This window comes from Erigeron canadensis, chromosome 8 (genome assembly GCF_010389155.1).
Source record: "Erigeron canadensis isolate Cc75 chromosome 8, C_canadensis_v1, whole genome shotgun sequence".
In the NCBI taxonomy this organism is placed as follows: Eukaryota; Viridiplantae; Streptophyta; class Magnoliopsida; order Asterales; family Asteraceae; genus Erigeron; species Erigeron canadensis.
This window is the reverse complement of record NC_057768.1, coordinates 2,692,170-2,709,020: the sequence shown is the minus strand read 5'-3', so window position 1 is coordinate 2,709,020 and position 16,851 is coordinate 2,692,170. Positions and strand designations below refer to the sequence as shown.

Sequence of the window (16,851 nt, the reverse complement as noted above, 5' to 3'; positions counted from 1 at the left end):
ACAAGTAGCAATCGAATTACAACAATCAAGCTTAGCCTTCATGATAAATTTCACTATATATGACAAAAACTTTGTTATCTTTTTATGCAAGTCATACTTCTTCATCATCAAAAATTCCTTTATCCCATAAGTCACCTTTATTTCTTCAACATCAGTGTTGAATTTGTAGCTTCTCAAGAACCTTTGTCGGCTCTTAATCCGATCAACACTAGCCGGAATTGGCCAAATAGTTAACCCATAGTCTTCTATGGAGGCTTGGCGGCCGGTTAAGTTCAATAAAAACTTTTGATCGGATTTTGCCTCTTTGTACAACTTCAAAGTGTTTAAACTAACCATAATTGATGCACAATAGCTTATGTTGCATCCTCTTCCATGTAATTTTGTTGGTATATTTATAAACTAAGAAAATCAAACCGGAATTGTTGAATAATTGTGAAACCTATAGATGTGGTTTCAATTTGACTTTCGAATTAATGTCAAGACTTTCGTCATATAATTAATTAAACCGAAATCAAAAGTAAAATGTACCTCTAATAAAAATCACGTTTTAATCTTCTAATCTGATCACATAAGGAAAAAAAAAAAAACCCATATATTTTCTGTAGTACCAAAAAGCAAATTCTTAGTCATAGATTTCCCCTCCCTTTTATAGTAAGTTTTTTTATTTTTTATTTTAATTAGTTTTTAACTTTTTTATTTATTAAAGAGCCATTCAAAAAATATATTTCTATACATTATATGTTAACGTTGAAAACGAATGGATATGTTAAATGGTAGCTAGAACGCTTAACGCATTGGAGTATGGGTTAGATTTGATAGGAGTAGATCCAAAGATGATAGTCATTAGATATTAAAAAAAAAAGTGTTTTCAAAATAACTTTCTCATATATATAAATTGGGAAATGCTAAATACAGTCCTAAGGGCTGTATTTAACGTGCATAAAAAAAACTTGTACATTCCATATTAAAAGCTCGCCCCCTAATTTTCATGATAAATGTACAAACAATTTATGCACCTTAAACACAGCCTTAAGGGCTGTATTTAGCAAACCCCATATAAATTTGCATACTTTTGACATATTTAATTGAATGCTATTAACACGATTAAGAAGCTTTTTTTTTTCGTTTTCAACGTTTAAAATCCACATTCCACAACCCATCATACTCCACAGCATGTTTTGTGAAGCAAAGTTTAGCCTTGGTTGGACCTTATTGAGCTAGGCCCATATAACAAGCTACACATGTTGTTTGGGCCATAATTGTTTATAACTATTTTACTTACCATTTTCTTGGTTAGTTTAAGTTTGATTAACTGATTCAGTTAACTACTTTAGTCTTCCGCATTGTTTAGACACGTTAGTTTTTTAGAAACTTTAGACTCTGTTAAGTTCAACTGAAGTTTGGTGTTACGTGTCGAGTGTTATGTGTTCAGTCAAAAAATTAACGGCTTCAACATGTTTAGCGATTTATAAACTCAGCCACTTAAACATGTTCATTATTATAATACTAATCATCTCAAAGATTCTACTACATGATTTTCATTCGATATAGTTGTTATGTTGTTCTTATTTGGGAATTAATTATACATCGTAATATATGTGTGTCGACAAATAAATAAATAAATAACAGAAGAAATAGCTACGCAGTTGTGTAGGCAGTGGGAAAACATCATTACTTTTAAATGTCTTTATGCATACCACATTGTTACAGAAAATATATACATTCTTTATTCGTTCTTGTTTTCCTTTTTTTTTTTTTTTACATATATGCTTGTCATTCATTTGGCTAGTTTTTCCCTTCCTTACTCTGCGTTAGTTATTTATGACATACTCGTATATGATATATAGAGGTCATATATCTAGATTAGCTTCGAGACTCTCAATTATATAAATAGGTCAACTATGAAGCAAGAAGTGATGCGTTTTTGACATTCAAACCAGATTTAATGGTTATAGTTGTGACACATATACATAATTAAATTAATTGTTGGTTTTTGATAACGACTTATACATGGCAAAAAAAAAAAAAAAAGATAATAATAAAAGTGCGTATTAATCTTGTTAACTTTTAATTATAGTTACGTATTTTGTAACTTTAGTGGTTGGCGTTAGCATATTAAATGCATGTTCTTTTTTGAACTAATCTATTATCTACCGACATGTTGAGTGTCTTTTCTTAATTTCTCTACCGAAACAAAGAAATATTTTGTATTTAGATAGTAACATATTAAGTGTTACACATACAAATTCTAAATCTACTAGGTAGACTCCGGGGATGAGTTTATGCAAGGTCTCGGGTTTGAAAAAACCAAAAGAAAGTCTCTTCACCATAGATAAGGATAAGATTGTCTACCTATCGAATGATATTACGAGCCAAAATCATAAAACATGGAGTGTTACTTTTATATTAAGTGAATCACACCTGCCAAAAATCATAAAATACAGTACTAGGTGTTACTTTTATATTAAGTGAATCACACCCCCTCTGAGCTTTAGATGGAGTCCTATCGGAGTCATCATCACAAACGCCGATAAATCCTTCATCGCACCCCTTCTACCTTTAGACGAGGATATTTTATCAGATTCTCAATATAAACGTGGTTCAATATACAATTATCAGGAATTTAAGTTTCTACTTCATATTACTTGAGTAGAAAGCAAATTTTAAAAAGGCCAGAGTTAGTGCTACCGGTTGACTCCTTTTCAACTAGTTAGCCAATTTGATACATAAAATCTATTAAAAGAAAAAAGTTTATAGCTTTTCAATACAACAAATATATTACTGTAATTAATAGCATGGTACTCGTGCAATACGACGGTTTTAATGTCGGCGACAGATGGTGATGGTGGTGGCGGCGTCAAAAGATATAGGTAATTTGCTTTCTACTCAAGTGTAGGCGTGTTACGTGTAGCGGGGTTTTAAGGTTTAATTCTAGAATGCCTTTCATATCATCAATACATAAAGAAAAAAAAAAGTACATGTACTTTTTTTTTACCCGTACTATTAATAGCTCTAAAATAACAGAAAATAACCTTTAATTGACTGTGACACAACACAAATAAGTGAAAATAACCTTATAATTGACTAATAATAGATTGAAAGTAAGTCTTAAAAAGATAAAAACTATATTTGATAATCTGAATAGTAGAGAATGAAAAAAATACTTAATAATTACCTCTAAATTTTTTGTTCAGTTTAAAAAGGAAAAATAGACTCTTCAAAGTTTTCACAGTATCACATTTTGGAGTTAGAATATGGAGAGACACTTGAAAGATAATGTAAAAACCCTTTATAAGATTAAAAGAGCGTAGGCACAAAACAATTAGTATCTGAAATTTTTTTCAGTCTAAACTGAAACTAATTAAGTCCAATTTTTACATAAATTAGGGTTCTTTATCAATTGAGAACTCTAGACCATTGCTTAATTAACCTAATTCTCCTTTAGAGTTTCTATTACATATACATTTATGGAAATCTTATTATAACTAAAATAATAAGAGTAATTAAAAAGGAGAAAATGAAAATAATATCTATCATTATATAAATCGATGACATGAATTTTAATTCTAAAAATTTAAGATCAACAAGTTTATCATCTAATCATTTCCATTTCCATATATTCAATTCCAATTACATTTTATATTTTTGTGAAGTAGAAAACTCATAACCGACAGTCGACGAATCAGGTCGCCAACCGCCATCATCTTTTGTCACATGTACTAATTAAATGAATTTTTTTTTTCAATTTACTTTTAAAATAAAGCTTAAAATTCTCTGAAAAAATCATTCATCATGTTATATACAAATATATATTATATAAAGACTGATATACTCTAAACTTACTTCGCAAGTCAATATCAATATACTTTATATATGGGTTAAACCCTATTAGTTATAATACACATACATACAATATACAATTCTCTGTGGCTTCATCTCTTTTTTATTATCTTCTATTATTGTTATTAATTGTTGTTATTATTGTTGATTCAAGATCATCTAACACATCTTTAAATATTATAAAAATATTGTAGAGGTACACCTTTAAATGACTTTGAATAGGAGAAATCATTTTCGTAATTTTACTGAAATGATACTCGGCGTTTAAAAATAAAAATTAAAACTTGTTAAAGATTCTTGCACAAAACTTAAGTGCAACAGATAAAAAGGTGGGTTGCAAGCGTGCAAATGACTTTTTCATTAACCTCTCCCATCTAAAAGGGATCATACCCACCGACCCACTATCCCTCCACAATATACAGAAAATGCCTTTCTTTTTTTTTTTTTTTAATTATAAAATTTTATCTTTCTCTAAGCTTAAAAAATCATATAAATATTAAAGAATCAAAATATCATAACTTCTAAACTTATAGTCAATGGTAATATATATATATATATATATATTCCTTTTAACATCGAGTTGAGAGTTAGTTGTTGGTAGTTAATAATTAACATTCGAGATACCACAATGGCATTCAATTAGGCCGTATATGGTGTTCGAACCATGTATGTCTGAGATGAAACTTATGACTCTCGAAAAACTCCCTCAATAATTCACTCCCACAAATATAAAAAATGAGATGAAACTCAGAACTTTCAAAAAATCTCCGAATTATACTAATGTGTACAAATGACTGAATGAGGCTTTTTATGTACAATATGTGTAATGGGAATCAGACTATGGGCCTATTTGTTTTTTTAACAATTAAGTGACTGAATAGATAAATAGTGTATGTATGGATTAAGTTAATACAGTTGATTTTTTGTTTATTAAGTCAAAAAAACAAACATTTTTGATGACTTAATGGATTAAGTATCTTTAATTAAGTCATAACTGAGTTTATTAAATCTTAAACAAACACCACTTATGTTAACCATTCATCTGTCAACATGCTTAGAAAAATAAAATAAAATAAAATAATAAAAAAAGTAAATTCAGTTACACCTCTCATATATCAAAGGCAAACAATACTACAACACCATAATCTAGACAACATCATTATTTTTGTTTGTCGTTCAAAAAAAAAAAAAAACAACATCATTATTCCATTATTTTATCCTTTTCCAATATGGCAATATGACATCAAGATATGTAAAAGAGCAGGCAATTTCATTTGAAACTTTGACATGTAATGCTCTAATTTAAGAAGATAAAATATGAGACAAAAAGGACCCACACTTGACACTACCACATAATATAATAAAATGTAATGAATTTCAATACCCATTTGCCTACTTTGATTCTACTCTTGGCCTTGGGTGGTATAATAATAAACTATGCATGTTTCAAGTTTCAACATATGATATGATCATCTTTGATTATGATGATTGTATATACATATATTGAAATTGAAATAGATATATAAGTAGATATTAGAAAATTTGAAATTTTTTGTCTTCCAACTATTCACATGATCTAAATTTGGTCTTTACTTCTGTCCTCCTTTTACTTGGCTTAGGTGTTAAGTTGCTCCAATCATTGTCTTTTTCTTTACTTGTGATGTTTTTTATTTTTATTTTTCTCTTTCTTTCCACTAGAATCTTCATATGTAAATTCCTTAAAGATCTTAGTTTTTTTTTAATTAATTTTAAGTCTAATGTGATGTTATTTTCAGCAGGTGTTACTGTTGAATGTATATTGAATGTGGGAACTCACATATCTTGATTATAATCTTGGTGTTTAGTCTCTTTTGATGATCAAATTCTATGGTTTCTGCAAATTCTTTGAGTTCTTGAAGGTAAGTTATTCATTTTGTATAATTCATAAAGTCAATTTCAATGATAGTATAACTCATAATGGATACTTCTATTTTTATTAAAATTTTTGAATCATGATGCATGCATTAGTTGAGGCTTTTGTTTACATAAATATATTATGTTGGTGGAAGTTGAAATCAATTATACTTTATTCTTTAAAACCTGTTTGCAAATAGCATGAAAAATATAATTTTCAAATGGAAATTGCAGTGTGCATTGCTGTGATTGCGGTGTCCATGCAATTCTTTTATGCTTTTTTTTTTATAAAAAAATAAAGAATATATATTCATTATAGTTGCCAGCTATTAGTTTAAACAATCAAAATGGATTAAAGTGCCAATTAGGTAATTCAAGATTATTCTTTTCTTGTCATTTGGTATCTAGTATGTTTTGATTTGGCTATAAAGTTGTTATCTGTAACTAAATTTCAAAATTCTTTACAATCTTATGTTTGTTTATGCATAATTATCATATTCATACACACTGAAGTTAGTTTACTTGTATGGTTTTTGGCATGTAGAAAAAGATTCAAGAGCGGAATTCTGCAGAACGGTTTATGTTATGGGTTGGCTAACCAAAATCCTAAAAGGGTTGAGCTCGGGTGATAAATATTCAAGAAAACATCATAGGAGATATGAAGATGAAGAAATCTGGGAGTGTCCTCCGACTACAGTGGTAATTACTAATTAGTACTTTTGTTGTACTTTGTTTTGAGTTGATATATTTTTGGCAATAATTGGTATTGGAATTCTATGTAGGACACTTTATCAGACTTTGATAGTGAAGAAATTGATAGAGCTATTGCACTTTCCCTTTTAGAAGAAGACGCAAAAAGCACCGTTTCTGTGGTAGAAGATGATGACGACACCAAAAGTACTAATTTTGATGTAGAAGATGAAGACAATGATGATGCACATGATCATGACCATGATGATGATAACAATGATCATCATCATGACCATGATGATGATGACGATGATCATCATCATGACCATGATGATGATGATGAGGAAGAGGAAGACCGTTCATTTTCATCTGAAGAAGAAAATTATCAGGCACAAGCAGTTTCCTCTCCAGAAGATAATGAAACAGGATCAAACTCTCTATCCGAAGAAGAAGAAGAAGAAGAAGAAGATGATAAAGGAAAAAAAGTAATTGGTGAGTAGAGATGTATTAAACTTTTTTCATTCAAGTATAAGTAATGTCCGTAAGGATTTTAATTCCGTTTTGTGTATTGATTCTTACAGATCATGACGCTAATACAGAGGAAGATGAACAGCTAGCCAAAGCTCTTCAAGAAAGTTTACATGTAGACTCACCACCACGAAACAACTATGGAAATGTAATTCCGCCTCTGCCATCCTTTTATTCCGGTGGATACAGGTATATATAAAAACAATTTATATTTTTAGTTCGAACATTAAATATGTAAATCAAATCCATATACCTGCATATCTTTATGCCATTACTGAAAGACTGAGCGTGCGGGCTTGCAGGATATGTGTTGGCTGCAATGCAGAAATTGGGCATGGGAGATTTCTAAACTGCATGGGAGGACTTTGGCATCCAGAATGTTTCCGTTGTCATGCTTGCAATTCGCCAATATCTGACTATGAGGTCAAAATCTACTCCATTCCTGCTGTTTAAACAACAATTTAATCGTGAAATCAGATCATCCAGAAACCAATGATGTTCAAATTCAAATAAGTAGTTAATCTGACACAATTCTGGTATTTATGTGTAGTTCTCGATGTCTGAAAACCGCCCGTTCCACAAAGCATGCTATAAGGAACACCATCACCCAAAATGTGATGTTTGCAAGAGCTTTGTAAGTTTGTCTTGAAGTTTCAGATTGTCATTATTAGATGAAACAGATCAACTTACACATTTTGACATCTTTGATGATTTCTGCAGATTCCAGCAAATGCACGTGGTTTGATCGAGTACAGGGCACATCCTTTTTGGATACAGAAATACTGTCCGTCACACGAGCATGACAGGACACCTCGTTGTTGCAGTTGTGAACGGATGGAGGCACGAGACACAAAATACTTGTTACTGGATGATGGTCGGAAACTATGCCTAGAATGCCTCGACTCTGCAATAATGGATACTCATGAATGCCAACCACTGTACCTTGAAATTCAAGACTTTTATGAAGGATTAAATATGAAAATTGAGCAACAAGTACCATTATTGTTGGTTGAGAGACAAGCTTTAAATGAGGCCATGGAAGGTGAAAAAAATGTGAGTTACTTCCCAAAACTAGATGGTTTTCTGTTTTAGTTTATTGTCTATAGTTTTTATCTTGCTATGTCTATTGAATCTCGAGTGACGCAGGGTCAAGGTCATCATCACTTGCCTGAAACTAGAGGACTTTGTCTATCAGAAGAACAAACAATTAGCACTGTACGAACATTATTCCCCACTTGTTGCTATAGACAATGACAGTTTATTTTTCCTTCTCTTTATAGTGTTTTGTGATTTATCTGTTGTAATATAAAAATATCAGATTACAAGGAGACCGAAGGTTGGGGCAGGGAGGCTAATGGATATGTTTACTGAACCTTACAAGTTAGTTCGTCGATGTGAAGTGACAGCTATTCTGATATTGTATAGTCTCCCTCGGTTATTAACTGGTTCGATACTTGCTCATGAAATGATGCATGCATGGCTACGACTTAAAGGTGCAAATTCTCTTTTTTATTCAGTTTTCTACTCCTACCATTGAAAGTAGCAAGATGGACAGGTTGGGTAACGGGTCAAAATGGTTCGTTTTTACTTTGGGCCAAACGGGCCAGTCTAAGTTGGCTTCACCAACAAACAGTTTCTTCCCTTTTTGTGTGAATAATATTAATGCAGCAATTGTGACTGCTAAAAGACAGAACGATAAGAATAATATCAATCTTATAAAAATGATTCCACTAGTTTTTATGCATCACATAGACTTTGTGCGACTTTCCCTTTTTAGCCAAGTTTATCTATTTGCCCGTTGTGAAATACGAACCATGTTCAACCAATCTATTAGTAAATGGGTCAGAATTGCCACATCTACCAGTTATTACGCAAGTGCTCTCATTTTGTGTTGTTCTTATTGAGATTCAAATGTAAACAAATAGGATACTCTAATCTTCCCCCTAATGTTGAAGAAGGGATATGTCAAGTTTTGGCTCACATGTGGTTAGATTCGGAGATCATGGCCGGTTCTGGAAATACAAATGTTGCTTCATCATCTTCCTCATCCACACCTGCTCCTGAGTCGTCAAAAAAGGGCAAAAGGTCAGATTTTGAGAAGCAACTTGGTGAGTTTTTCAAGTACCAGATCGAATCCGATACGTCTGCAGCATATGGAGATGGATTCAGAGAAGGTAACAAATCAGTCCTAAAATATGGCCTGAGGAGCACTCTTGACCATATTCGACTTACAGGAAGATTTCCTTTATAATCTGAAGTTCAAAGAAATGTTCACACTGAAACTATGTGTCAACCCGATTTAGACAGAATTACAGAATTGTTCATAAATTTTTATGTGTATAGGGGGGGAAAGAATACATACAGATTACAGAAAAACATATGTTTTGTCATCTTCTCAAGACCTCACTTTTGTTGTTTTACATACCAACATATTGTAGACTACTTCTGTGATGTAAAGTGACTGCTTAATACATACTAGCAGAAAGAGGAACTACAAGAAAATGCTATACATTACTCTTTTTTCTGTTGATGGATGTAAACTTGTAAAGGGCTGGTGTTAGTTCTCTTTGTGCAGCTTAGTGCCTTAGTGGTGTTCAACAAGTACCGGGTGTTCAAATACAAGTCAACCGTTTAATCTTGCTCAATTCTTTTTGGAGCAATAAAGAAATATACAAAATGCTGATATGTGTCAAATGATATTTAAAGGAAACATTCATTTGCAATCAGACAAGATATTACTATAATCCAACAAGGTTTATCTAATTACAAAATACAACATGCAGAAACTGCTCAAAGAGATATCAATCGACATCTGGTGAACAGATTACAAGAGAAATGCAGCTTCAAGGGATCACCCTATGTACAAAAAGAACTACAATTGGAACACATTAACATAATTATTATTATGTCGCCCCCATTCAACAATAAAAATATGTAGATTAGGACGATCCCCACTAACCGTTTATTGTTTACCCCATACCTGGCTATATCCAGCTTTAGTGAGCCCCCAACACCACCAACAATTTTGTATGCTTAAATGCATAATTTGAGAACAGACCCTTGAACCAAAGCCTCCAAACCCGGATGAGGAAACAAAAAATAATAATAACATTGACATCATAGGTAGCAATTACCTGAATATTATTGAAAGGTTCGATACCTATATTCTCCTTCTCCATGCTACCTTGAATGCTTTGAATTGATCAGATTACAAAAGTATCACCACCCAAGAAATTCTCTGACCCTGAACCACTGAGCTCCGTTATTAGATCACTGATCTCCATTCCTGAAAAACGTACAGCAGCCATTGTATCAGGAAGTTCCTCCCTAGTAACATCTAGCAGTTCTTCAAAAGATTCTGCTGCCCTTTTGAACGCCTTTAGCCAAATAATAATGCACGAGGCAATAAAAGAACAAAAACAAATTATATTCACTTCTAATACTAGAACTAAATTAAAACACTTGAACAAGGAAAGACGCAAAGCGATACTCATATAATGAGCTCTGAAATGAAAAATATTCAACCATTACATCTGGACACAAAACGATATTCCTAGATGAAGATGAAGCTCAGTGGGATTTTCCATATACCTGCTAAGAAGACTTGCTGCAAACATTATGTCTAGATGAGTTGATGTGATGTACATGAGACATCCTACAATCTGTTTGAAGTATGTCTTGTCAACCTTAGACATATTATTTGCAGTGTGGAGCAGATCATCAACATATAAACTTACAATTGTACCTTGACTGAATACTAACACAACCAAACAATAATTTCACCAAATAAACTTCAAATTTTTTTTAATGATTTACGAAAAGAAAGTATTAACAGATCGTTGTGTACCTTGGAGATTTACGAAATTAGTCTAAGGCTGCAATAAGTAATACAACACCATGAACAACAAGCTAATTATCATTCAATATCTAACCATAAAAAGCTTCCTTCGAAAACATGAAATAATACATCATCTAACAACAAAATCAAATTTCTACATATATATAAGTATATTGCATATTCTGGTAGTTGCACAACAGAAAGAGCATTAATTTTAACTAACTTCACACTTCATTTACTGAAACAACGAGCCCGTTCTACATCTTTATCGAATACAGAAACATTGAAGAGTGCTATTACAAGGTATTATATGAAATATTAACACAGGGTCATCAAGATGATGCAAAGCATAGGCAAGAACTCATAGTCTAACTCCAACATCAATCCATTTACAAGATCATAAAAAGAATCATAAAAATCCCAATCATGAAAAGAAGCTTCGCATAATTATTCTCTTGATGTCCTCGCCTTGGATGAAAAATCTCATGAAGAGGATGTCCCCCGTGAAATCCAGTTGGAAATCTTGGTCCATGAGCATGTCGTGGACCATACTGCAATGGGTTTTGGAATCCATGAACATTCATATCAAGTAAAGACGGGAACAACCCACCGAAACCAGCAGACATTGCAAAGTTACCAAACCGTGCAGATGCCCCCATGGGCATGAATCCTCTAAACCCAAAATTTGGGAAGTTGTTAGTGTCAGGAGCAGGGGCTGTTGCGGGTCTTTGACCCGCTGGCCTTTGCGGGATTTCAAGGCCGGGAATAGGTTTCGACCGTGGGTCAGTTTGTGTCTTTCCCCTACCATATAGAGGAATTAGTTTCTGTTCTTCTATAAGGGCCTTACAAACTGGACATTCTTGGGAATGGGAATGAATATGCAGCCATTTGTAAAGGCATGGCCAACAGAAAAGATGACCACAAAGAGTAACAATAGGGTCCTCGGCTAGCTCAAAACATATATTGCATTCGAAATCCCCGGCATCGTTGCTACCAATATCCCTTGATGATGAACTTTCAGGGGGTGTAGTTGTTGATTCACCAATATTACTCGACATACTTTATATAAACATTGGCCAAGTATCCCTGATATATGCAGTTATTTATTAGTTGCTTTTATCTTATAAAGATACAGTAAGTAAAGAAACAGCATAATAAGATTCAATATAAGTATGTGCCACCACGAGGCTTCAGCTCTAGTGGTATCATTCCCTAAGCATAAATGATTTGTTAGGCCACTATGGTGGACTTAGATTCAAAACGGTCATGGGTCTGAATTTGTTAGCCCTCCCACAAGGTGGTACCCAGAGACGGTTGAACATTGCCTGGGGGTGGTACTTGGAGAAGGGTTAGTCAGGTCCAAAGAACCCTAGGGCATAGGGGTTACAATTTTCCCATCGATCTAACCTTTTGTTAGGTGCATGAACTAATCTTAAAAATAGGAACCAAAATGCAACTACTTTTGTTTTGTTTATCAGCTGCCACTTTCTAGAAGCAACCTGGGTTCGAATCTTGTCAGAGGCAGAATTGAATTTAAGTGGTTGAATTACCTTGACACTATCCCTGCTGGGGGTTATGTGGGTACCAATTCGGTACATGGGATCAAGCGGTTCCTATCAATCTACCATTTTATATATATATATATATATATAGGGGTTTGGGTGCTTGGGAGAGGACTAGGATTAGTCTAAGTTAATGTCTAGCTAGGCAGCTAAGTTAGCGTGTAAAGGACTAGGTGTATAGGTTACCTTTGTCGTTTTGGAGCGTTTTTGCGAGTAGACTAGGATTAGTTTGGCCTAGTGGCCTAAGGTACTTTGCTACGTAGGATGTTTAGAAATAGTTTAATCCCCTTAGTCTTTAGTCAATTCTTGCGTATAGGTTTGGTTGTCATGGCGGTTTACATCCCTCTTGTTTGAGCCCCTTGCTGAAGACTTTGTTTATTATGTTCCTACATTTTATGTTGTTATTTGCGTATTATGGTTGCTAGATCTTATGTACTATGCTAAGGTATTTTTTAGGCCGTACGTTTGCTACTCTTCCCTACTCGTCAGGTAGCCATATCCAGCGGACACAGCTAACAGGTATATCGTCTTAGCATTTTCTCGACAGACAGGTATAAACACTTTACCCTTGTACGGCTTTTACATATTCTTGGTCGGAGGTCCTTATGGAAGCAGTCTCTCTACCTCTGGGTAGAGGTAAGACTGTCTACAGCTCACTTCCCCCATACCCCGCTCAGGGATTGGGTACAGTTGTTGTTGTTGTTGTTGTATATATATATGTAAACACAATTATAAATGAAAATGATCTTAGTGTCCTAAATTCTACATATTCCATGTATCTCGCATTCTCGCCCATGTTCTTTATATTTATATTCTTACAAGTGGATCTTAATTTGGCCACCTTACCATATCCTTCAAATGGGTAAGATATGCATTTCGTAGTTTTCTTTCCTTTTCTACTCATTAAATACAAAAAGATTAAGCTATCTATAAACCCCGGTTGTATATATTAGGATCCCGGACTTATGTTAAAGATAGATATAAAAATGTGCTCTACATCTTCATATAGAGCCCTGGTTGGAAGAGGCCAGAGGAACTATCTCACGACCCAACATTAATTTTGACAACAACAACAAAAAAAAGCCGGTTATAAAAGGAAATGCACATCTTCTTCTACACAAACTACAAAGCAATCTGCCCAAAAAGAAAAACTTTTTATGGCAGAAAAAACAGTAAAGAGCCGCTATCAAGTTCGAGAAACCATCGACTAACGGAACGTTAAGCTCGAAACTTATATAATTCTAATAATATATGGAACCTGGTAATACAACTTAAATTTAACCTAAAATCTAAATCTTTAATCATTATTTTACATCCCCAGTCCGATTATATAGATTCTAAGGCTTGTATATATATATATATATCTACAGGGTTTCCATTATATTCTATAAATTGAAATAAAATCAAACAAATTCTCGAATTAATCTAAAATTCAACTACTTTAACTGCTAAAGATAAATAATAATAAAAGAGAACAGAGAAGTGATGAGTGGTTTGTTACCTTTGGGAGTGGATCCAATAAAACTTGTAGAGTTTGTTGAGAGAAAAAATATAAGATTTACACACACAGTCAAATATAAGAATTTGTAGAGTTTGATTGCAAGCGAGGTCAAATTAGAAAAACTGGTGGGGGTTGATTTGGATGATTCCAGGGTCAACTTGATACTACCCGACCCGACCTGAACTGAATCAAGTCGACCCGACCCGACAGTCATTTACAATTTTACGTTGCTTTTAGTTACGAGTATATCTTATTAAAATGACAGTTGTACGATATGGTCATCAATGGTAACCAAAAATGAATAATGTCGTATCAAAATATAAGTTTAATAACTAATATAAAAGGTTATGAATTGAAAATACGAGTATAATACATATACTCGTATATTATCAAAAAACTAAACTAATACAAACCCTTGAGAAGTGTTGGTGTGCCGCACTTCCTTTCATTGAATTTCTTCCTTGGCCCTCTGCACACATAGGAAGCCGCAATAGGCAGTATCTAATGTCTCATACCAACTAGAACACTAACTCTTCCTGGAGGCTAACGCCTCGAGGCTCGAGATGATTACTTGACAACAAAAAGACAAATATTCATACTTGTAGAACTTCAACTTTCACATTAACATTTCCCTTACTTCAACCACACTTTATACATCAAAAATATATAATAACTTTTCAAAAGATCATATGACCACAAAAATTTAACTTGACTATACTTGTTTGACTCCACTACAAAAGGAACCCATTTCTAGACAACATACACAATGTATCGAGAGCTCAGAGTCATAGAAAGCATTAAGACACCTTCAACTAGTCATACTACCTCAAAAGTCAAAAGCACACTCACTACTTCATGAACTCAAATGGCCTTCCCTTTGCTTGGAAAACAACTAAAATCATAAGCAAAACACATAGTAGGTACTGTATGTGCTAGTTTCTCACGTACATATCAATCACAATCCAATCAGACAAATAGCCCATCTGACACAGTATCATCCTTATATGTAACTTTTCATCACTAAACCCAATCACATTTCATACAATAGCCCAATTGACGCAAAATAATCCAGATGGCAATAGCCCGTATATTTGCTCTAAGGCCTCTCCCAACCCACACTTCTTTTCTCGCTATTTTCACACTAACACATCAACGCCATATCACCTCGTTCTAATTTTATATTTTAGAAAATATTACTACCAACCATACCTTTTTCTTACCTCTTTCTCACCCCTTCTTTAATTACTATATTAAAAGACTGGAAAAAAAAATGACAATGATTTTCTAAAGAGTAGCAAAGTGCCCGTGAAAATGTCCATCAAAAATAAAACCAAAATTAATAATATTATTTAAATCAATGTAGCTTCAATTTTTTGTTTTCTGGATTTTTTTCAAGAGAAAAACTTAGTTCTTTTTCTCAGAAAATGACTTCAGAAAAAGGTGTTGCCATCCAGTTTATGAGAAAACAAACGAGAAAATGGTTGAGAAACGAGTGTTGGGTAAGGCCTAAGTTTCCTCACCTATTTTCCTGAGAACTAGAGGCGTGGCCAGGATTTCACGTTGAGGGGGACTCAACCGTATTTCTTTCTCAATCGTTGTATACAATATAATGTGAAAGACATAACAATTTGATAAAATGTTAGGAAAATAGAATTTTATTACGATGTTTTACTTTTATGGACCAAATATAAAGGTTTTGCTTGAACAGTCATAGTTGGAAATCAAACATTTATAGATTGGGGGTGACTTGCTTTAAAAAGATTTGTATATAAGTTGGCTATGAACTAGTCTTGCAATGGTAAGCATGAATGGTTGACGGGGCTAAGCACCCCCCAGTCCCCCTACTAGCTTCACCCCTGATAACACCATTGACGAGCCTTTTCAACCAACTAATTTAGAAAGAAAAGTTTGTCTTTTCAATTGTTTTATCTAACAATAAGATATTTGAGGAAGATGTGAGAAAGCCATATGGTTGGTTGTAGTACTTTTTGGAATGTGAAATGTGAAAAAGATGATATGACGCTAATATGATAATGAGAAAAAAGTGAGATGGATCATAGTGTTGAGTATTACCGTATATAACTAACGGAGAGGAGAAATTACAATTTTGCCATTTCACCGCTTTGAAAATAAAACTAAAACCCACCTAATTACGGTTTTGCATTCTAACACACTAGCTAGAGTTTTAAAATGTTTATAAATTGATTTTGTAAGTTTTAGAGACAAATATATTGGTTTTATAAGTTATAAAAGTTACTGTAATTTCTTTTAACTATAGTAATGTTCATTAATGAATTTGAATTTTTAACTTCATTATTGAATTGTAGTTCCTTAAGCTATTATATAATGCGTTTGTTTTATTAAAAGGTTTTGGGTTGTTCAGGGATATTTTCTAAATCCATTATGTGAAAGCCATAAAGGTGAGTTTTTCTTAAGGTCTCGGGTTCGAGTATTGGGTTTCCCATCTCATGATATTTGACTATTTTTCATGAGGAGGGGGTTAGAGGTTCAACGAATCGCTGGTTAAAATTGCCTCTAGCATGTCTGAATCGAAACTAACTTAAAAAAAATTTAAAAAAAAAAAAAATCGTATAGTGACGTGTCACTTTTTAACTAAAGGATCTAAAGTAAAAGAAAGTTGAGTGTAAAGGTTCGGTTGATATGTGATTTAAAAAATAAGAAATTGGGTTAAATTGAATATGACTTGGAGATAACTTCTCATCTCAAATAGAATTTCCTCTCCTAAGAAGTAACGCAAACCAATCTGTATGGAATATGGATTAATAACATCGGTGGTATTACATACACTTGCAATACAAGATATTTTGCCCCCGTATCGTAACTCGTAAGGATAATTTTTTTATGGAAAGCGATGTTTGTGTTCTTATTTTTAATTTTATGAAAGCGATGTGTTTTTATACGACAAAAAAATATGTATATAAATAATCCCAAAATCAAAACGTGAAACAATGCCGGAATAAGTGGCTGGTATTCATTTT

The 16,851-nt window shown here is 33.2% G+C and overlaps 2 protein-coding genes across 2 annotated transcripts; one reads left to right on the top strand and one right to left on the bottom strand.

Moving 5' to 3' along the window:
- Nucleotides 1-5,547: 5,547 nt before the first annotated feature.
- On the top strand, nucleotides 5,548-9,485 carry LOC122580296 (protein DA1-related 1-like). The gene is made up of 10 exons (XM_043752573.1): nucleotides 5,548-5,738; nucleotides 6,278-6,432; nucleotides 6,516-6,915; nucleotides 7,005-7,140; nucleotides 7,254-7,374; nucleotides 7,502-7,585; nucleotides 7,672-8,004; nucleotides 8,098-8,166; nucleotides 8,270-8,444; nucleotides 8,877-9,485. The coding sequence occupies exons 2-10, from the start codon at nucleotides 6,319-6,321 to the stop codon at nucleotides 9,200-9,202; spliced, it is 1,758 nt and encodes a 585-aa protein (XP_043608508.1). The 5' UTR covers nucleotides 5,548-5,738; nucleotides 6,278-6,318; the 3' UTR covers nucleotides 9,203-9,485.
- Nucleotides 9,486-10,992: 1,507 nt separating this feature from the next.
- On the bottom strand, nucleotides 10,993-13,946 carry LOC122580297 (E3 ubiquitin-protein ligase RNF185-like). The gene is made up of 2 exons (XM_043752574.1): nucleotides 13,853-13,946; nucleotides 10,993-11,875 (listed from the first exon to the last, which is right to left on the bottom strand). The coding sequence occupies exon 2, from the start codon at nucleotides 11,845-11,847 to the stop codon at nucleotides 11,179-11,181; it is 669 nt and encodes a 222-aa protein (XP_043608509.1). The 5' UTR covers nucleotides 11,848-11,875; nucleotides 13,853-13,946; the 3' UTR covers nucleotides 10,993-11,178.
- Between the last annotated feature and the right edge of the window lie 2,905 nt (nucleotides 13,947-16,851).